Source organism: Ovis canadensis, chromosome 2 (genome assembly GCF_042477335.2).
Source record: "Ovis canadensis isolate MfBH-ARS-UI-01 breed Bighorn chromosome 2, ARS-UI_OviCan_v2, whole genome shotgun sequence".
Classification (NCBI taxonomy): Eukaryota; Metazoa; Chordata; class Mammalia; order Artiodactyla; family Bovidae; genus Ovis; species Ovis canadensis.
Window position 1 is genome coordinate 144,101,898 of NC_091246.1, and position 22,973 is coordinate 144,124,870.

General features: G+C 45.5%; 1 protein-coding gene and 1 long non-coding RNA gene across 2 annotated transcripts in view; both read right to left on the reverse strand.

Moving 5' to 3' along the window:
- Positions 1–3,663, reverse strand: part of LOC138433896 (uncharacterized) — a 47,471-nt gene extending 43,808 nt beyond the window's left edge. The window contains exon 1 of the long non-coding RNA XR_011254501.1: positions 2,924–3,663. This is a non-coding gene — a long non-coding RNA (uncharacterized lncRNA). The remainder of the gene's footprint in view (positions 1–2,923) is intronic.
- A 5,587-nt stretch (positions 3,664–9,250) lies between these two features.
- Positions 9,251–22,973, reverse strand: part of GORASP2 (golgi reassembly stacking protein 2) — a 29,608-nt gene continuing 15,885 nt past the window's right edge. The window contains exons 4-10 of the mRNA XM_069577286.1: positions 22,417–22,503; positions 21,617–21,747; positions 17,052–17,184; positions 15,273–15,396; positions 13,093–13,179; positions 11,961–12,071; positions 9,251–10,397 (exon numbers count right to left, since the gene is read on the reverse strand). Coding sequence (XP_069433387.1) covers positions 10,051–10,397; positions 11,961–12,071; positions 13,093–13,179; positions 15,273–15,396; positions 17,052–17,184; positions 21,617–21,747; positions 22,417–22,503 — 1,020 coding nt within the window. The 3' untranslated portion in view covers positions 9,251–10,050. The remainder of the gene's footprint in view (positions 10,398–11,960; positions 12,072–13,092; positions 13,180–15,272; positions 15,397–17,051; positions 17,185–21,616; positions 21,748–22,416; positions 22,504–22,973) is intronic.

Genomic DNA, 22,973 nt, shown 5'->3' on the forward strand with positions numbered 1-22,973 from the left:
AGAAACTTCTAAACAAATCTTAGCTGTGAAAAACTGGAAATCACTTAAGACAAAAATCTTTCCTGGTAATTCTCCAACAAGGTACTCAAATAATTTGAGTCATTTTTATTACAAGTATGAACTTAAACACCTCCATGATTATGTTATTGATACTTTTGCCAATATTCGTCTAATGCATTTTTTTCCAGACACCACTCCATTCTAAGCTAACAGAGCTACTAGTTTCTCACATGTTCAGATACTTCAAGGTTTTTATTTTTCTCAGTGTTAAGAAGTTTTATGAATTCTCCCAACCTGTTAGAAGCAAAAGAATAAACCTCTGAATATCACCTTTTGAAAGTGAGAATCCCATCAGACCTTTAGATTTAATTCCTTCCCATAACTTACTGTTTCCTCTTGAGCAAAGAGCTAAGTCCTCTATTTTTCAGGCAAGAATACTGGAGTGGGTTGCCATTTCCTTCTCCAGGGGATCTTCCTGACCCAGGAATCAAACCTGCAGCCCCTGCATTGGCAGGCGCATTCTTTACCACTGAGCCACCTGGGCAGCCCCAATCATACATTGAAACCAACCCACTGTTTTGAACTCTGCACCAGATAGGAAATGAGAGGACACAGAGCCTGCGACCTGGGTGTTGGGGCAGTGGAGAGCACCCTCACCCTTCTGTCACCCTTGGTCGCTAGAATAGCACACCTCCACAGACCCTCCTCTCGTCCCCACTGGCAGCTCTCGGCCCCGGAAGCGGGGAGGACTGTGGTCTTCACTGTAACCCCCATTCTGTATTTCCTCCAGGAAGGCGTGTCCTCCCGCCACATCCCTGTTGAGGGTGCCGGCCTGGGGCGGGCGCCCTCTGCTGCCCGTCCTGATGTTCGCCGCATGGACTCGCTCTCATCTGGGTCCCACAGCCAGACTCCGAGCTACACGAGAACACATCTTGCTGGTGGCTCATCAGCAGAGGCCAGGTGCCTGCTGTGAGCCAGTGATGCGCTAGGTGTTGCAGAGGCGATTAAACCCTGCCACCAGTGTGCGACAACAGATGGTACCACCCCAGAGGCGGCCTCCCTGCCTCAAATGTCACTTTCTCACAGGAATCATCCCCTCCACGTGCATTCACCCTCCAGTCTGCAGGGGTGGAAAGATGCCAGGACCCAGAGAGAGCAGCTGTCCAGGCAGGTGGCTCCCCTCTAGCCCCAGAAGCTCCTCCAGGAGCCCAGGGTTAAACGGCCACCGATTGACTAGGCGGCTTCTAACTGGGTTCTTATCTCAACAGAGTCCTGATGACTACACTGTCTCATTGTTCACAAAATCACTGGCATTTTAAATTTGGATAAAAATGTTAGCTCTGGTGTGAGCTAAGAGCATCCCCTCTGTGCGAGCAGGGACCTTGAGTTTACCCCCTCTACCCCAGGTCCCCTGCTGCCTCAAAAGGCTGGGAGCTGCCCCACCCACTCACCGCACAGGTTGTGGCCCCCCTGAAAGAACAAATGAAAGATTCCTATTTTTGAGGCAGGAGGTAGATGCCCCCCACCCGCACTCCAGAATAAGCAACTGGAGTTCATCTGTGGACAAACTCCAAAATATCAGTAGCATGACAATCAAGAGGATGTTGGGCCCTGCCCAGATAAGAAACCACATATTTTTCATTCTTGAAGTCCAGGAAACCTTCCCAACTGAAAGCTCCTTGGAGGTCAGAAGGGGAATGGTGTGAAGTCTACCCATAGGCCTTGAGATGCACACCCAGGCACCCATGGGAGGATCCTGAGCTATACCAAGTACCGGCTCAGAACCAGGCAAATCAGGAGGACAGGCCAAAGGAGACCCAGAAGAAATGCCCCACAGGAGTGAATCAAACAACCAGGAGGGAGCAACTCTGAGTCCACCTGTTCCTCTATCCACACACACTCTACTCTTTTTCCTTTTAATAAACACTCTCTTTGTCGGAACTCTTTTCTGCAAAGCCAAGGGGCAGTGGTCTAGCAGTTAGGATTCGGCTCTCACTGGCACGACTCAACCTCAGTCTTTGGCGTGGAACTGAAACCTTGCCTTTAGCCACTACAGGCCAAGACAACACAGATTATTTCCACCTGGGTAGCAGGCCCAGCTTTCTACCATCTCTACAACTGTGAGCCTGAGGGAGAAATCATTTAACTTCTCTGGATTTCAGGTTTTATCTGTAACATGAGGAACTGAAGGAGATGATCTCTGAGCCTCCCCCGCCGGGTGCCCCTCTCCCTGAGCCATAGGCATATTGGTATTTTGTGTTTTAGGTACGCAGGGCTGAAAAGCACTGGTGGGGAACTGCTTTTCTGCGCCCAGGTGTAAAGGGTTGCCTTGCCTGGAGAGGGACCACAGATGAAGATGCCTCACCCTGCTGGGCTTCTGGCTTTCCCCAGACCTCCGCAAACCAGGAGACAGTGAGGCGACGCCCCAAGCGGCCGGAGAGCAGGCGCTGGGGGTGGGAATGGGGTGGACTGGGCGGCAGGAGGCCCGGGCAGCACAGCACTTCTCTGGGCTTGATTCTCTTTGTGGATAAGACGAAGTCTTAGTTTTCCCCCAGGCCGTGCAGCTCTGGGGGAGCTGGGGCCCCTTTCCTCAGAGATGCCGCCCACACCTTTCCTGCTCCGACGGCAGCAACCAGCAGTTCCATCCCAATTTTTCGTTTTTAAGCCTGTGTTCCGCATATTTCATTTTTTAAAAGCTTGCTAAAAGATTTTTAAACCTCTGATCTTTATAAGAGGCAAACTGTTTACTTCCTTGCAAAAGCAAAACAGCTTTTATCGACTCCCCAGTAATGTAGTCTGAACTCCTGGGTTCCCCAGGCCCTTTCTGCAGCCCCACCGCACCGGCCGCCACTCCAGACGTCGCCCTTCCCATTCCAGCCACCCGGCGCGACGTGCTGTTCAGAACACCCTGAGCGCCACCTACCTTCACGTCAGTGCGGATGCTGCTGCCTCTGACGACAGCAGGCTTCCACTTGGCCCAGGAGCTTCTCTCCTTCCTCCAAGGCGCAGAAGGCACCTTCCCGGAAGCCGGCTCAGGCCTCGGCCCGCGGAGCTCCCGCCCGTGTTTGCTCCTCGAGCTTTATACACGCATCTCATTGCTTGTTGTCAGCAGCGTGGGGAGGGGGAGGCCTTTGAGTTCAGACCACCTGGGCCCAACCCGGTTGCTCCATGAGGTGTGCGCGGGGCCTGCGAGGCAGGAGCGTGTGCCTTCCTAGAGCCGTGGGGCGGATGAGCGGAGGCTTGTTGGACGGCAGGAGGCTCACTCACTACCGGAGAACCAGGCTCTAACCTCAGGGCGGGGAGCCTGGGGTTAGGGGTCGAGGGTAAGGGAGAATGTGTCTGGGAATGATGGAAGCAAGACCACCTCCCCCCCCCCCCCCGAATCAGGATCTCGACTTCTGATGTTTTTGGAAGTATGAGGGGTTCACAGTCACCTGTAGGGCTTTTCATTTCTATCTTAACAAGCCTCAGGCCGATGTATTTACTTTAAAATTGTGTTGCAAAGGGACTCCTTTCGGTGAACGCACCCAGGCTTTTCTGCATCCCTACCTAGCTAAACCTGCCTGCGGCGGAAGGGAAGTAAGGGACTAAGTCCCAGTGAGCCCTTTTCCAAAGGGGAAAAAAAAAAAAACACGTCCCCACCCTCGGGGCCGCTCCCGCGACGTCCCAGCCCCGCCCAAGGGCCCTGCGAGGTTGGCCCGGAGACCCCGCGGCCTCCGACGGGGCGCGGCTTTCCCAGGTTCGCGGCGCCACCTGGTGGCCGCGGCGGGCGCTGCCGGCCGGGCTCCAGCTCCACGTGGCCTTGGAGACAACGGAAGTTGCCGGACGAAAGTCAGTTTGGGGTTCTCCGGCTCCTAATCGGTGTGTGGTAACAGAACTGAGACGTGGGAGCAGACAGACCTCCAGGGAGTCAGCTTCTATCCCAAAGCTTCCACTGTGTGAACTGGAGGTTACTTATTTGGTAAATGGAGATATCAGTACCACCTCCTGGGAGGCCAGGGAGGATTGAAGAAAAAATTGCCCTGCTTGACACCTGCTGTCAACTCAATACTTCTCTTTGATTCCTTTTTCTCAATAAAGTTGATAAAGGAAGCTACTTTAGCCTCATCCTACGAAGCAGATCTATTTTTTCAACACATGTTAAAATAAATATATAGGTAATAAAATTAGAAAACAAAAATGTCTTCCATGTACGTTTGGCAACACCGGTCCATGGGATCGAGCCCAGAACCTGTGCCTGCCCAGGGCCCCTCTTCTCTCTCTCTTCTGCCTTTTCCGTGTCCACTGTCACCCCTCATTTGTCCTCTCCAGAAGACCCCCAGCTGGAGGGGTTTTCACCTCAGGTGACACCACTTGCCTAGTAGAGATCTGAATTTGGAAAAATATATTTCACTATCTCTGAGGCTACATGCCCTTTTTATTTCTGGTCATTCCAGGAAAAGAAAAACAAAAACTTTGCAGAGACCGAGTTTGGCTTTGTTTATTAAAATCACACTGAGCTCTGAGCCCCTCAATTTAGGCAGTAGGAACCTGTTTCTTATTTTATTCAGCTCAGCAACTAAAGACAGATGGAATTTGCTGTCACATTTCTGTTCTCCACCACCCCAAAGCACACAGGTTGTTCAGTTGCTGATCTCAAACAATGTTAGAACTGCGAGTACTTCATGTACCTGAGAGCTAATGTGATTTCCAGAGATCTAAATGCCGGAAGGGCGCCCTAGAAACGATGTGAACTCCTGCCATCGAGTCTCTGTGCTCAGTGGAGCTGTCTGAACCACACAGGGAAATTTCTGGCCAAACTGATTTACAAACACAAAATAATGTTGCAGATCATCAAAGTACAGGTGTATTAAAGCAAACATCACTAATAATTCTCATCTAGGGCCAGTGTTACAGATTTTCTTAGCAGGGAGCTTTTAAATGCCACTGGAGAAGGACAGCACCTTCCCCTCCCCCAGGCTAGGCAATCCTTGCTCTTTAAGTCCCATTTCTCCTTTACATGAAAAATAACCCGTTTTCTTTGACTGAAAAGTAATTAAAATGCATTTTAAAAAAACATGCTGATATAAAAGTGCATAAGAAATGAGAAGTCCCCTTACCCGAGCCACTCTAATGCAGGTGCTCCTTAAACATGCTTCCCACACACACCCAACCTCAGGTGAACATTATTTATTCCAGTCTCAAACTGGGCCAGACTGGCCAGAGCTGGACTCTAAGCAGCTTCCCTCTCACCAGGATTCGAGGCCACGGCACGGAGGGCAAGGGAGCCACTTGGGAATTCAGGCAGGGCCTCTCTTCACATACTCCTTGGTCCCTAAAATAGAGAACTGATGACATATTTCAATAGATTTGGTTGTCAAGGTAAATTCAACTAATGGGTTTTTGTCCCAGTCTTGGCTTCTGGGAGAGGCTGGGGAAACCCAAATCCCTATCATCATCTTGGTCACGTCCAGAGACCTGTTTCTCCCCAAGGTTTAGAGTTTAAGTGACTGCTTCAAATTCTGTCAACCTTAGCAACCATTTCACCATGATTCATGGATCGAAAATAATGAAGTCCATGGAAATTCTTGTTTTCTGATCTTGCATTCCCTACATTCTGGACCCTCCAGCTTTTTGAAGCCCAGGCTTCCTACTCATCTCCACCAGGACAATACTTGATACACTGCAACTTGAGATGCCTGTGGACCAGGCAAGTGGCAGAAACCAGCAGGCCAGGTGGTAACCTGGTGGGTGTCAGCTCAAGGGGGCTTGCTTCCTTGTGGGGCTGAGGACCTAGTGCTGCCAGTGATGGGCAAGAGAAACCAGAAATCTGAACTTATGAGAAATTTTCTGGTTTTGGAATGTTGGCAATTAATTCACATTTAAATGGCTCAAAGGTGTCTGAGGGAAGTCAGTTTGCTACCTCTTGTTCCCTGGGTAGACTCTCCTGCAGAGGGCTTGGCACAGGGCTGGCTCAGCTCCCCATTTCAGTACTCACCCCACACGCTGGGGCCTGTTCCCGTCCAGGAGTGCCAGGAAACATGGTGCAACCTTAACTCTGATAACACTAAGTCCCCGGGCCCACAGCCACCAGTGGATGGTGTGTGCTCTCGGTTTGCACTGGCGAAGACGACTGGCCAGAGGGCACTGCGCTTGTGTAACTCCCCGACGAGGCAGCTTTTCCTACACTGGTCAGTCCTGAACAGCTCTTGAATAGACAAGAACTCTGTCCCCAGCCCCGCAGCCACCTCTGACCCTCTCCAGCTCCCCGAGCGCTGCAAGCTGGGGAGCAGTTTCACCTACCATTCCGCTGGCCTGTGGCTTTGGTGTTATTTCCCCATTCTTGTAGTTATTGGCTCATATGCAAGGAGCTTATAAAGGAACACACTGGTTAGCAAGACCAGAAACTGTTCTTCCAAGATCCACTGCAAATGGTATCATTGATAAAAGGACCCCTTCCCCAACATGTGCACTTTGCTAGGTGGTGAAAATGTCTCAGTAGACAATGGACTTTCTATTGCCTTATTTCCCTTGGACTGCAAGATCCAACCAGTCCATCCTAAAGGAGATCAGACCTGTGTGTTCACTGGAAGGACTGATGTTGAAGCTGAAACTCCAATACTTTGGCCACCTGATGCGAAGAGCTGACTCACTGGAAAAGACCCTGATGCTGGGAAAGATTGAAGGCAGGAAGAGAAGGGGACAAGAGAGGATGAGATGGTTCGATGGCATCACTGACTCGACGGGACATGGGTTTGGGTGGGCTCCGGGAGTTGGTGATGGACAGGGAGGCCTGGCGTGCTGTGGTTCATGGGGTCGCAGAGTCGGACACAAGTGAGCGACTGAACTGAACTGAACTGATTGCCTTATTACTTCAGGTTATAGACCAGCTTGTCTCAACGATCATCTAGGATATGGTTCAGGGCCTGCTGCTAACTGGAGCTGGGGAGGGGCAGGTACAATGAAGGAGACAAATGTCAGTGTGTAGTGATTCTCATCCCCTGGAAACCTTTTCAGAACTCAGGGGCCCAGGAATCCATACTCTGAGAGGTGGTTCTAATTTGACCTCCTTGCTGGGTGGTCAAATAAACAGGAGGCCTTTACCCTCAGGCCCAGGCAGAGCCATTTTACTTCAGCCTCACAAATGGGGAAGGTCTTTTTGTTTTTAGGAAATGATCTAAAGCCGACTTTTCTAAAGTAAGCAAATTTAGTAAGGGACTAAGCATAAAACAGGAACACAAAGAAGAAAGATAAAGTCATCATCACAGATTTACTGCCAGCTACCAACACGGCCTTCAGATGACAGCTGCCTCCTGAGTCTCCTCTGTCCGCTCATTTCAGGGCTGGCCGCCCCTCCATCCTCCACTACTAGACAGGCTTCCTCAAATGGAGGTGAGCTTGTCCTCAAGGAAATCCTCCAGCAACTCCTGTTTTTAAGACAAAGCCCCAGCTCCCTAGGCTGGCACTCAGGGCCCAGCCCCTGTGTACTCTACTCCTCACCATTCCTCTGGCCTCAAATGGTCTCTGCCCCACCTTTGCCTGCAGTTCAAGTCACGTCCTCTCTCAGAAATCTTCCTGCTCCTGCCCAGTACCCTGGTGGAGTGCCTCCATCGAATCTTCAGCAAACGGTGGCACTGTGTGGGGGATGCACGTGGGGCCTTACTAGTCACTGCCTCCTCCTCAGTTCCTGCAGCACAGCCTTCACGTTTCAGCCTTTCAGCCATGTTACTCCACAATAGCCTGAAGAATGTAAGCCAAGGTGCTGCGTGAAACCTCTCTGAACTGTCCGCCAGAGAAGGGGGCTGGCCCTTGTCTTCTGGCTAGAATGTGGAGGGGATGCCCATGTGATGACCATGGAAATGCAAACCACGCTAAGCAGCACTACAGGACTGGAGCTGCGGCCTCTGACGTTACCAAAGGTCGGTCCTGCCTTAGCCTGACCATCTCCAACTCTGAACCTGGGTGAGAGCAATGGTCCTGGTGGTCCAGTGGTTAAGAATCCACCTTCCAATGCAGGGGACACGGATTCGATTCCTGGTTGGGGAATTAAAATCCCACAGGGCAGCTAAGCCTGTGTGCCTCAACAGGAGACGCTTGCATGCCACAACCAGAAAGCAGCACCCCACCCACCCCCGTGCAACTAGAGAAAGACCATGCACCCCAACCAAGAACAACAACAAAACCAACAAAACCAACCATGGAAGAGAAGAGAAGACTTTGCTTAAGCCACTGCATTTTGAGAGTTGTTTTGATAACCGAGCCTATTCAAACCAGCATTCTCCATTTTCCCCATCACTGCCTCATGCCTCTGGCATGAACTCGCACCCTGAGTGACCCAGAGGTTCAAAGATGATTTGACTGTCATCCTCACTGAGGGCTCATCTCAGTGTGTACAGCGCTATCCTCAAGTGCCCAGAGGACTGACCACCGACACCATCCCCTCTAAAAGGTCACGGTGAGTGGTCTCATGGTAGCGACACTCTCTTTCACAACTGTGCTTCTGGCCCCTGAAATAGAATACACCGTGTAAAAAAAAAACAGCTGAAGGAGAGAGTATCTAAAGTAAGTGTTCTCCATCTCAGGAAGGCCCGATGAGCCTGTCTGGGCCAAGTCTGTGCCCCTCTCCCAGGTGAGCGCTGAGAATCCCCCTCTCCCAGGGCTCAGCGTGTTTTCTGTGCTCATCCACCCTGTTCTGGGCAGACGGTCCCAGGCTGCTGTCATCCTCAGATGACCTCACAAGAGTTCAGAATTGCTGCTTTGGAAAAACTACTGCTAAAAAATTTGTCTTTAAAGCTTAAAAATTACTTACTTGCTTCCCATGAAGGTAGCTCCTTAACATTTTTAAAAACCATGAGTATCTTTTAGAAATAACAACGTGCTCAACTTTACCTGGGCTGGCGTCTTCTCTTGTCATTTACTTTGAATGTAAGCCTGGCCCTGGAGGTGGCTCTACCCTAAAAACTGGTGGCCACTGATAACCCTAGTTTCCAGGTGGGTCTCAGCAGCCCTGTTCTACCCCCTGCTCCTCGGCAACATTCACGCCAGTGCAGGTCAGTAACTGATGGATCGCTTTCATCTTACTTAAGAAGCAGAAATATAACATGCATTTAATTTCATTCAGTAAATCAATTCCACATAACTTACCATCTCTTAGAAAACTTAGGAGAAAGCAAAGGTCAGACGTGGAATTACATGAATGCACTGTGATCACTGGAGATTAATGACTGCACCATGGTGATCAGGAGTTGTAATTTAAATGTACCACAAGAAGAAAAGCGTAAGTACTGTAATTTATTGCTGTATCTATGCTTCCCAGTACAGCTATAATATTGTAAGTAGCTACAAAGTGCCACCTTCTGGTTTAAAACTGTGCAACATCTCCTTTACTTCTTTTTAAATGCCATTTTTTAGTGGACATATAAAGCAACAGCAGCAGTTATAAAATGTTGTCTGAGTACTTTTGAAAGCTCAAAACAAGTATCTGTGTATAGGCTGAATAAAAAGATGTTCAATTAATAGTGCACATTGTGTTAACTTTAATTAACATCTTCTGTTGGAATTTTCGTGTAAACCTTAATAGAGATGTGACTCACGGAGATCAAAAGTAAAATATCTTTTTGTTTCACGGCTTAGTGAGGTGGTCTGCATTCTTGCAAATGATTTACAAAATACAAGAAATGTTGCGAGTGGGTATTAGGCATAAAATATTACATTTCCTTACAGAAGGAGCAGCAGGAGGACAGGAGCCTAGTGAACACCCCGTCACCACCTTTCCCGCAGAGCTGCACCCCAAGAACGGCAGTGGAAACCTGGCAGCAAGCCACCCTTACAATTCTTTTTGGTTTTAAAATACAAGCACTTCCTGACGTTTCCCTCCCCGGCCCGTGAGCCGCACTCCCACTTGGCAGAATACAAGCCCACATCCTCTTGCTGAGTTTTCCCTTAGAATTATTTACAGGATGCCTACAGAAACGGTACAAACTAGTATGAAATTAAAGAGAGTTTGCATTTCCAGACACGCTCCTGTGGTGAAACAAGCACACCACGCCAATTCTGAAGACCGGTCCAAAGCTAAGGTGACTCAGAGGCAAATGCATCTGTAACCGTAACCGCTGAGATGGGCTTCTGGCTGGCTGTGGCGGAGTCGCTGACTCTGTCCTCCACAGTGGCCGGGGCCTTGCGGGTGGGGGGTGTCACGTCCACAGTGAGTGCGGAGGCGGCGTCGGCCCGTGCCGTGGTCGGGACGGGGTCGGAGGGTGGGCTGCCGGCGGGTGGGGCGGAGGACGGCAGCTCTGCGGAGCCTGCGGCGGGAGAGGCCTCCGGGACCAGAGGGAATGCCGGGAGGAACTCGGATGGCACGGGGAGAGGCGCGAGGCCTGCTAAGCTTCGGGAAGGCAAGGAAGGAAGGGGTGGCAAGCCTAGGACAAAAAGGCAGAGGTCATACATCCTCCCAGCACAGAAGGGCAACAGCCCCAGTCATACCATCATTTTCATCTGCATTTCACTAAGGAAATGGAAGCTGAGGAGCGACAACACAAATCACCAGCTCTGATTATCCTTGGCTGGAGGCTCGGACACAGGTAAATATTCACCACAGGACCAGCTGGCCAGAGGAAAGGTTCCCTTGTGTGACTCAGCCCAGCCCAGGGAAGACATGATTCTCCCGGCTAGGATGGACAGGAGCCCATCTGCCTGCAAGGCAACACACGGAGTGCTGAGCAGAACTCTGCTCTTCAAGCAAACTGTAGGTTGACTCTCAGCTGCACTCTGGACAGACAAGAGGAACAGGAGGCACTGGGGCCAGGCCTCAAGCCAGAGTACTCAGCCTTTTTTCAAGCCCTCTGATTGATAAATCTGCGTATACTTGACAGATTTAAGAATTTTAAAACACAGAATGAAGGGTAAGAGTATTACATCTTCAAAAAACAAAAGGAAGGCAGGTTGTAAAACAGGTTTTAGGCAACCTGTGGCCCAGTCTGTCAACCTGCGGCCCAGTCTGTCAACCTGTGGAAAGGGCAAAGCCACAAGTCTAAGAATACGGGGGTATCCCCCCAAAAGACGAAGGGAATGCTGAGACAGTAAACATTAGCCTGAATTTACTGACTTCATTTGTTTTTTAACCCATTGCGCCAAAAGCAAAAAATAGATTAACGAGGACAAGTAATGAATATATACAGATGATAAGCATTGCAACAGGGGCTGTTATGATCTGAACAGAAACATGACAATGTATACTGTGGTGTAACAAGATCATTCACTGACATCACCGATGGGCCAAATTCTTGAGAACAGACGTGTGGCCATCTCAAAGCTAAAGCTAACGTGGGCGGTCATTAACCAGAAGAGCAGACTCGTGGGGACACTGCTGCTTCGCTTTCATCAGTGCATGGAATCTGACTGTAAATACTTTGAATATCTGCGAACTTAACTATTTTTAGCTAAAACCTTGCAGTTTTTATTATAAAAACACTAATAATGAATATTTCTATAAAGCAATTATCCTTCAATTAAAAAAATGAAGAATATTGATCAAGTAGCAAGCGCAGCAAGCCCAGCCAGCCTGAGCCACGCAAAACTCAGGTACCACCAGTGTCTGGATGGCAGCTGCCCAAAATACAGAGAGAATCACAGGAAGTTCATTCACTGCCACTGGGCCAACTGCACACCTCCCACCCACTCAGCTCAGCGAGGCCACACCACTGCTCTTTATTTCTACAGCTGGCCTTTACAGAGCTTGAGCTGTCAGGGGCAGGAGGGAGGGAGAAGGAGGGATGGGCAGCCAGGCAGAGGAGCACCACAAAGACATTTCTCCTCCTCTTCTTTTTCAACCCTTTTAAATAAAAAAGATTAATTTATATCTGAAGCAGCTGAAGTTTGTTAAACGAATCTGCCCTTGCCAGAAAAAGACTGAAATAGAGGACTGCCTTTCCTGGAGAAAACTTTTTATTAGACAGAGTCCTATGGGAAGATGGGCAACATACCCGGGTTCACGAGTTCTGGTAAGCTGACGCCTGGCATGACAGGTGGGGTGGGCAGGTTGAGATTGGGGAGGACAGGCAGGCTTGGGAGACCGGCTGGTAAAGGCATCAGACCTGGAGAGAAGGCAGAGAACAAAAGATAAAGCGCCAAAGATAAACCCTTGCATATTGAAAAAAATACCACCCACTCCGAAGTGAAAATACCAGAAGTCCACTTACCCTGTGGCAGTTTTGTACCATAACTACAGTAATAACGACAACAAAAATCTCTCCCCAGTGAAGCATCTTTCTGTACCTACGTGATTAGATGGCTAAGTGAGTAAGGGTTAAAACAAACCTCTGAAACCAGGGCAAGAGTGATGCTGGCCTAAGTGTCTTAGAGAAGAAGCTGATTTATCTTAGCAAATAAGGGACTGATTTTCTTTGATGGTTGAGGTTTACACTCTCAGCCCTTTTTTTTTTCCCTTTTTAATTTCGGACTCACAGTTGCTAATAAAGAATCACCATGTATATCTTTCACTCAAATTTCTCAAATATTAACATTTTATCACACTTGCTTTATCATTCTGGGTGTGCTCACATTTGGTTAATGGCTTAGTATGTCTGTGTAATAACATCTTTAGCCATACAATTAAAGGCTCTCACAATGCCAACTATACTTGATCACTGAAATAATACCTGATCTCTACCTATAGATAAAAGGACTTGGTCTTCACTGGGAACAATAAGCGAAATAAACAAAAACCTCACCTAACATTAGAGTTACTAAGGACCCAAGCAAGGAGTGCTCGTCTCTAGGATACAATGTCGTATTCCTTAAGCACTGACCAGAATGCCCTAAGTAAGGAAGTGCTGACGGATGGAACATCTACACACTCCTTATTCTGGCCTCAGGCTGCTTGGGGGCAGAGAGGATGGTGGGCTAGGTTTAAGGAGCCCAGGGCTCCGCAGCTGACTAGCTGGTGACTGTAGCTCATTGCCAGTTGCTCTCACTTATCATGAAGTTACAGCAGAGAGAAAGCGAGAATAAAACATGAAAAAAGTCGCCACACAGGGATGGATTTTTTTCACTGTTTCTAAGATGTAAAATGCCAATAAAGCTATTATTATTACATGTATGTCTCCTGTGGCTTACCTGGTAATGTAGTAGCTGGGTTCATTGGCGGCACAGATGTGAGGGACTGGTTTACTTGTGGTGGCAATAATGGTACTGTTGGTACACCTAAAATAAAAGCACAGCCTTTGAAACATTTCAGTTGATAAAGAACGAGCAGACCATCTCGGACAGTCTCCAGCCCCTTCCCTCCCGCCACGGTCAGGCCTTCCCTCAGTGAGACTTCACTCAGTCAGCTGGCCTCCAGCTGCATCACTCCACAGCTCATCCACCTGCTCTGCCCTCTGCCCTTCGCAAGGGCTGTTAGCAGAGCATGGGCCAAGCGGGCGGGGGGCTCTGTAAGCCCACACCAGCTAAGTAACACCAGGTGTGAGTTTCACCCCTGAAAAGGGCTGGATTAGAAAACTGTTTTGGAATTTTGGAAATGAGACACAAGGATTCCAGTCAATCTTTATTGGGCTCCTGACCTAAAAGGTTATGTAACCCTGGGGCTGCTGGGGGCTATGTGCCCCGTGAAACAGTGAATGCTGGTCTGTGAAAGAGAATGATGTAGAGACAAGAGCACGTGGACCTCCACAGATGGGGAGAATGACCTTCCTGAATCTCCATTTCCTTCTGACCTTGGTTCTGTGACATGCCTTTGAAGCCTAGTACATTTCCATTTTTACTGATGTTAGCCTGAGGAGTTTATGTTCTTTACATTCAAGTAACTCTTAGGATACCACCTAATAAAGGTTATCTATTAACGCTTACCAGCCACTCAAGTGAGAAGTTTCACTGATATCCAAACAACAGTAATACTGCACAGGGATTTTGATTTTGTCTTACAGAGATCTGCTTAAAGCCAAAGTGAACTGTGCCTAAAAGTAGGAAGCAACTATTTTCAGACAGTTTTATAAATTTATTTAGTCACGTATTTACTTTTCTGCAGAAACTGGAGGCATGAAAAATCAGGAGAGAATTCTCTGTTTTATTTGATTCTCAAAGGTGTTGAATGGTTGGTTGGTATGTTTAGTCTTTCAAATTTGGCGGCAGGGTGGGCACCTGCTATCTGTCAAGACATCGTTCTAGGCACCGAGGAACTTACAGAATAAAGAAAATAAAAATCACTATCCTCAGGAAATTTACATTCTAATGAGGTGCAGAAAAAGAAAGGGAGACAGGAAGTATGAGGGGGTCATATCGATTAATGCCATTTCAAAATGATATACTCATTTGCTGAAAATCCAGATTTTTCAAATCCACAGTGAAGTTTTTTAAAAAAAAAACACACACTTTTATGTTTCTACAGTTACTGTTTGGGCCGCTGCTGCTGCTGCTGCTGCTAAGTCACTTCAGTCGTGTCCGACTCTGTGCGACCCCACAGACGGCTGTTTGGGCTACTTTCCAGCAATATAATCAAAGCAAAGATTGAAAAGTAAATACCTAACAAAAAGTGGTTTCTCATGTCATACTGCTGAATTCACTTACTCAAAGTGAAAATGCTGATTTCTTTCAATCTCCTTTAGAATTTCTGATTTATTGATACCTCTTTTACTATCCAATAACCCATTTCTCTACAGTGTAATAAGACCAGGGATCTCAGTGCATGTGCTTATAAGACAACACAAGTATAACTGTCATGTGTGAGGGAAGATTTAAAATAGAAACTGCAAGGTGAAGAGGCATCAGCTATCTCCTAAAGCCAGAAGAGCTCTCATATGCACTGGAACTCTCACTGTAAAGCCACGTGAGAGCCATCAGACACAGACGACCACACCTATTTTATGGAATGCTTAGACTAGAAAGAGAAAGTAGATTAGTGAGTGCCTAGGCCTTAGGGCCTGGGGGAAGAGAGTGACTGGGGGCAGGATTCCTTTTGGGGTAATGAAATGTTCTAAACTGAGGTGATGGTTGCAAACCTCTACAAAATATACTCAAAACCCCACTAAATTATACACTTTGAAATGGGTAAATTATATGCTATGTGAATTACATCTCAATAAAGTTGTTGAAAGAAACCTAAAACACGCAAAAATGGAGTACAGCAGGTAGAACAATGAGTACAGGAAGAGACAGGAGCATGTCCCCTGTCAATGCAGAGCACGCTGACAGTTTTCAAAGTACACTGGAATTAGTTTTTAAAATTCTACAGCTTGGGACAGAAAAGAATACCATGTAAAACAAACCAGACTGAAGACAGAAATCTATTTTCTGCATACCTGTGCTGAGAACATTACTGACAGCTGGTGGGGTTGAACTAATAGAAAGTCCAGACAGACTCTGTTCAATTTCTGTAGTTCCTGGTGGTGACAAAGACGGGGGATTAACTGAGGACAGCTGGACCTTCCAAAAAACAGAAAGAAAAAAGGAAAATTACTCAAGTTTACTTAAAATATACACATTGGCTCTCACTGGTCCTACAGATACTTTTTTGATCACGTACAAACCGTCCGAACTTTCCACCTGGCACTCTGGCTTTCAGACACTCCTTCGTAATTTGGAAAGGTGCCAAGGATGTGACGCTGTCGACACCTCCCCATCCTGTCACTTCTGGCCGCTTAACACGTGGCGTCTAGCCCGTCACACACGCTGTTCTAGCCACTTTGACACCAGGAGAGTCTTTCTTCTCCTTCCTAGCCACCCAAAATGATTATACTCAACCCTTAAAACACCACTTTTTCCTCTTCTCTGATTTCTCAGCCAGATTTTTGTTTCTACTTTTCACTGTTCATGGAAGAAGTCAGCTGAAGTCTTAATACCATGAAAGATTCCTTAGAAATTTCTTATGATGTCTAACATTACGAGCCCCCCTTATCTTTTCTCATCAATGAATGGATGTGGGAACTAGATCTCTACCTTCAGGAGCATGGGGTAGGGGTATGAATGAATCTGTATGGACTCTACAAATAGGTGGATGGGTGATTTTCAGATTTCACCCCTGAATCCTCCAGTGTCCTCCAGCACTTTTCAACATGACCTGCATTATGGCCCTTCTCCCCAGCTGCCATTTCACCATCTGGTTTCTGACTGCCCACAGAGCCTTACACGGCAAAAAGCACCGACTGGGGCAGCATATGTGATAGTAGGAGTCTGAATATGTAACGACGCTGGCTCTGGCGGTGAGTCAATGGGTGGGGTGAGGAGAGGTCACACCTTCCCACAGCTCCTCTTCACTTCCTCTAGAAGTAGGGATGGCCAAACCATAAACCATAAAACGACAGCAGCCCTTTCTTTACAACCGCAGCATTTTCTTTCTGATTGTTTGGTTTCTATTTAGTCAGGCAGGCAAGAGTTAACTGTCCTGTTAGGCCTGCACAGGAAACATTTTAAAAGCCCCTAAGCCTGTACAAATACCTCTCGTACTCCTTAAACAGCCTCATGTTGATCATATAATTGTTACCACAACCCTAGCTCTCCTTGCTTTCTCAATCAGGTTCCTTGAAATCGTAAGCACCATCTGTTGTCACCTTAACCCGCACCAGTCACCCCCTCTCTCCAGTCAGTCGGCATTGGCGTCCCTGCTCCAGCCCAGGACATGTTTTTTCACTCCTCCTCACTGACTTCCCTGTAGTTCCTCACACAGCTGCCTATGCCCGCTTTCCTGACGCTCTGCTTTCTCCCTTTGGGCGTCTCCTGACCATCCTTTGCTAAATCTCCTGTCTCTGCCTGTCTATTTAAATACTATGAACAGTCAAGATTCCAGCCTTGTTCCTCTAACCCACCCAAGCCCAACCCATTGTTTGTTTGTTTTTTAAATCAATGTCCATTGGGTAAATTACCCTCTCTATGTTGATGATTCCCAAATCTGTATCTCTAGCCCTGCCCTCTTTCCTGAAATCTAGAATCAGAGGTTACCCATCTAGGTATCCTACAAGAACTTCAAATCCTACACGTCAGTATGTAACTCATCTGCCCAGTTTCAGTAAGTGCTATCACCACACACATCAACTCATCTCGGTGGGAAGTTATGACATAATCAGGAAGTAAAGTTACCTTACCTCCGTAAACCCATCTTTAAGAGGAGTAATCGGTGTACCAGTCATCTGTCCGGGAAGAGAAATTTTCTTTCCTTCTTCAAATGGGCGTGTAGGTATTCGATGCAAATAACCATATCCAATGCCACATCCTAGGCTGCGAAAATAATTTTTTCTTAAAGTTATTGTTATCAATCACAGCTTATGTTTCTTTGAGATTTTGAACAGAAAAAACACATCTCCATTCTTTTAAATGCTGACTCTTATCAGAGGTCTCGTCTGACCACCCTTTATGAAAATCACGCTTCCCTGTACCACAGACACTAGCTTTACTCTCCTTTATTTCCCTTTAAGTATTTATCTCTATCCAACACACTGTATATTTATTTTCTGTCTCTGCCAATAAAATGTTAAGGGGGCAGAGACCTTGTTATGTTTACTGCCTTAATGGTTCTTGGAACATGGCAGACACTTAGTGATTATTTGCTGAATGAATGATATAGTCTTTCTACTCAAGAGCTCCAAACACTTTTGCATGCTAATGATATTCACACATCCCACAGGTCTACTTCAGAACCAACACATATCAATCCAAATGAATCCAGATTTCTTCTAATTCAGCATCCTAATGCCACCAGTGACATTTTTCTAATTAGATACAATCACAGTGCTTCTTTCCAGTCTGCTGACTTCCCCCATTCTTGCTTCCCTTTTCCCTTTAGAGAACTCCTCCCCAGTCACTGTGTGCAATGCTGGTGGGACCGTTGTCAATCAGGGGCCCTGTCCTGCCCCAAATTAGGCATGTCTCACGACCAGAGCCAGGCCAATCTACCCATCTTGCTCAGGACTGCAAACCTTAGAAGTGACAGAAAAAACAAAACGGCTATATCCCTTTAGTAGAATACGGATGAAACTGCCAATTAATTCTTCCTTTTAAGTCCCTATATAAGACTTTTCACAACCAGGTTTCAACTTATGTTTCCATCACAATTGCTTATATTTTCCAAAGTACTTGTTTCTGAGTAGGACATGTACAGATACCTCTGTGCCTATCCTGTTAAGGCATCTATTATTTCCATGGCTACTACCACCACCACCAAAAGCTGAGAGAAAAAGCAGTTTCTTATCTGAATCTGATTTCATAACAGAGCTTCACATTACAAAATTACTTGTCTCCTCACTTTTTCTCCCTTATACCATCAAGCTGCAATTTTTACTCAACTGGTTCTCAGACTGATTTCGAAGAGAGAGAGATGAAATATACTCATCAATAAAAGCCTTTCAGAGGTAGATGCATTTAAAAACATTTAAAATGCATTTAAAACGTACTTATTAATCAAAAGAACTAAGTGGTGGTAGAGAAGGCACTTGAGGCAAGAAGGAGGACCTCATAAAATTTAAAGACAGCCCAAGAATGAAGCTAAGAAAAATTCTCTGCTGTAGTGAATGCAACATGGTCAGCCTCTGAGGAAGGAATGAAAACCAGAGGCACACATATACCAGTGGGGGCGGACTCAGGAAGGTGGTGTATAATATGGGCCTGTCTAAAGCAACAGCTGATCAACGGAATAAAACCATGTCAAAAGCAAAAATGTCTTCCACAGAAAAAAAGAAACTGCTAGTCTAGAAAAGAAGGGTGCCAAGAACAAGCATGTAGCAGTATTTAGTCAGCATAATTAAAAATAAACAAACTAGTAATGTTCTTTGTTGTTAAACTTCATCTAGAATCTCTTCATTAGACCATGATTTCATGCACACCAAGCAAGGTGGAGGTAGTAATGGGCTCTAAGAATTCTAACTGGAGAGGAGGCATTTTTCTATTGTAAACCGAAAATCCAACATTCTAATGAATACAGAAGTTTATTTGCAAATTTAGTTTATATGATACAGTCCCTCTAGAATGAAATCAATTTTGAATACCTTGAGATCACCTTTCTGACAAACCTGGACATTGGAACATCGTAACTTGATCAAGTACGGGCCCCAGACAGGCCAGATTCTCTGTCCCATTTTCTTAAATTGCAGTAAGTCAGCATTCTGGTGGCAGCATACGTTCAGCTGGAGAATCTCAGGTTTGTGGCTTAGGGTACTGTGAGCACACAGAGGCCTTCTCTGTTTGCATCAACTAAGGTCATCCTTTACCTGGCAAGCGCTGGATCTTTTACAAAACATTGGGAGCAGTTTCCAAATTCTAGCCTTTCTTATAAATCTAGCTTACGCCTAACAACTCCTCAAATTTAAAAAGGTTCTTAGAACTTTCGAAATAATGAAAAATTTGTACAATTTAAACAATAAAAGACCTACAGATATAATATTAAGTAGGAATGTTATGCTTTGACTTTTTGAAATTAAGAAACTGACTCGAAGAAAAGTCCCAGAAAACTGATTTTATAAAGTTTGCTTTTCTGTTTGGCTTGATGCTCTTCTAAACTGCTTTTTGTTGTTTCAATTCTGTCTGAATTTTAGTGGAAAGTGGTCTGTTCATTTGTGAAAGCCAACAGTTTCCTCCAAGTGCTAAGAAATTTCCCCAGCAGCTAGAGAAATTACACTGTATTGTTCTACTGCTGAGGAGAGAACTGGGAAAATAAGACTGAAAACTATTTTACTAAAATAACAAAACAAAAAAGTTAGTTTGTGCTTCAGTTCAGTTCAGTTCACTCGCTCAGTCGTGTCTGACTCTTTGCAACCCCATGAATCACAGCACGCCAGGCCTCCCTGTCCATCACCAACTCCTGGAGTTTACTTAAACTCATGTCCATTGAATCGGTGATGCTATCCAGCCATCTCATCCTCTGTCGTCCCCTTCTCCTCCTGCCCCCAATCCCTCCCAGCACCAGGGTCTTTTCCAATGAGTCAACTCTTCGCATGAGGTGGCCAACGTGCTGGAGTTTCAGCTTTAGCATCAGTCCCTCCAATGAACTACCCAGGACTGATCTTTAGAATGGACTGGTTGGACCTCCTTGCAGTCCAAGGGACTCTCAAGAGTCTTCTCCAACACCACAGTTCAAAAGCATCAATTCTTCGGTGCTCAGCTTTCTTCACAGTCTAACTCTCACATCCATACATGACCACTGGAAAAACACAGCCTTGACTAGATGGACCTTTGTTGGCAAAGAAATGTCTCTGCTTTTGAATATACTATCTAGGTTGGTCATAACTTTTTTCCCAAGGAGTAAGCGTCTTTTAATTTCATGGCTGCAGTCACCATCTACAGTGATTTTGGAGCCCCCAAAAATAAAGTCTGACACTGTTTCCACTGTTTCCCCATCTATTTGCCATGAAGTGATGGGACCAGATGCCATGATCTTCCTTTTCTGAATGTTGAACTTTAAGCCAACTTTTTCGCTCTCTTTCACTTTCATCAAGAGGCTTTTTAGTTCTTCTTCACTTTCTGCCATAAGGGTGGTGTTATCTGCATATCTGAGGTTATTGATATTTCTCCCAGCAATCTTGATTCCAGCTTGTGCTTCTTCCAGCCAAGCGTTTCTCATGACGTACTCTGCATATAAGTTAAATAAGCAGGGTGACAATATACAGCCTTGACGTACTCCTTTTCCTATCTGGAATCAGTCTGTTGCTCCATGTCCAGTTGTAACTGTTGCTTCCTGACCCGCATATAGGTTTCTCAAGAGGCAGGTCAGGTGGTCTGGTATTCCCATCTCTTGAAGAATTTTCCACAGTTGATTGTGATCCACACAGTCAAAGGATTTGGCATAGTCAATAAAGCAGAAATAGACGTTTTTCTGGAACTCCCTTGCTTTTTCAATGATCCAGCGGATGTTGGCAATTTGATCTCTGCTTCCTCTTCTAAAACCAGCTTGAACATCTGGAAGTTCACGGTTCACATACTGCTGAAGCCTGGCTAGGAGAATTTTGGGCATTACTTTACTAGCGTGTGAGACGAGTGTAATTTGTGGTAGTTTGAGCATTCTTTGTCATTGCCTTTCTTTGGCAGTGAAATGAAAACTGACCTTTTCCAGTCCTGCGGCCACTGCTGAGTTTTCCAAATTTGCTGGCATATTGAGTGCAGCACTTTCAGAGCATCATCTTTCAGGATTTGAAATAGCTCAACTGGAATTCCATAACCTCCACTAGCTTTGTTCATAGTGATGCTTTCTAAGGCCCACTTGACTTCACATTCCAGGATGTCTGGCTCTAGGTGAGTGATCACATCATCATAATTATCTTGGTCGTGAAGATCTTTTTTGTACAGTTCTGTGTATTGTTGCCACCTCTTCTTAACATTTTCTGCTTCTGTTAGGTCCATACCATTTCTGTCCTTTATCGAGCCCATCTTTGCATGAAATGTTCCCTTGGTATCTGTAATTTTCTTGTGAGATCTCTAGGCTTTCCCATTCTGTGCTTAGATGAGTTAAGAAAAAAAAAAGACTAGAGTTTGTGTACCATGTTCACTAAATTGTGCTTTAAAAAAATGAATGATTGCATTCAACATTCTAGGTTGGCTCTTTCCTTTTCTCGAGAAGCTTTACTATAAACCAGTAACTTGTTTCAAACTAAAACAATGCTTACAACATATCTGACTGGTAAATTTAAGCAGCTGTAACTTAGTCTAAAAAAAGTGACCTTACCTGCCTTCTCCACCCCATGCAGAATTTGGTGTAATAATCACTTCTCGACAGTTATCAGTGTCTGTATTATACACATAAAGTTTCAATGGTTTTGCTTCATGTGTTTCAATAAGGCTGAATAGATCCTCAGACTGCAAAAGCATTACAGAAGAAAAATGTTTTTGTTACTGAACTTTTGAATAATAGTTCTCAAATAGTAGATATCAAACCTAGTTAATACCTAAAACAAACAAACAAAAAACACACCTAAACGAACAACAACAACAAAACACACACAAAAAACCAGATCCCGGGCCCTGCCCCTAGGCATAAGAAGCATTTCTTAGATCAGGATTATTAATACCTACCCATACAACACAAGGCCTCATGTTCAGTTCTGTAAGACCTAATCAGCAATTGGGTAAAAGTTTTCTACACCCAAATTCAACATATTCTGCTTTCTTCCTATTATTAAGGGCTGGTTATCCGGGCATCTTTTTTTCCTGTCATTTATAATTGAGTAATGCATATTTCTACTAGCTGACAGACAAGGAAAAGGATCCAACTAATATAGCTAAGCCAATTTTGCTACCTTAGAAAAAGAGAAAATGAAATCAATATTCAAAAATGAGGATTTGATTTAACCTTGAGGTACAAGAGACATCTTCCATATTTCTGTTTGACATCCTGGAGCATACGCTATCTTTATTAGCAAAGACCTAAATTTCAACTCTGAATGTAAAGGATGCAAATATACCTGTATTTATACATTAATGAGAAAATGTTAAATTATTTTTAGTATTAATAAACAAATTAATTACCTCATTCATGACTGTATCTGCTCCAATGATATAATCACTGTGAGGTCTAAGACCAGCCAGCGCTGCAGGAGAATTTGATTCCACTTCCTAGGATAATACAATCAAACTGTGTTATTGTTTAGTTACTAGGTCTTGTCCGACTCTTTGATGACCCCATGGACTGTAGCTGGACAGGCTCCTTTGTCCATGAGATTTGCTAGGCATGAATACTGGAGTGGGCTGCCATTTCCTCTTCCAGGGGATATCTCTGACCCAGGAAGCAAACCCATGTCCCCAGCATTGGCAGGAGGGTTCTTTATTGCTGAGCCACAGTGAAGCTTCCCCATTAAATTACTGTATATAAAATAATCTTCCAAACTGTATAGTTCAGTCCTTCATTAGACTAATTTAAACTTTTCTATATTTGTCTGATTAGAGACAATGTCAGATCAGAAGCTATAGGATACACTTAGTTAAATCTTCCAAACATAAAAAAAAACCAACAATATTTTTATAAATATTTAAAATATTTCTGCAGCTATTTGCTTTAATTTAACTTCTTCTAATGGATAAACTAT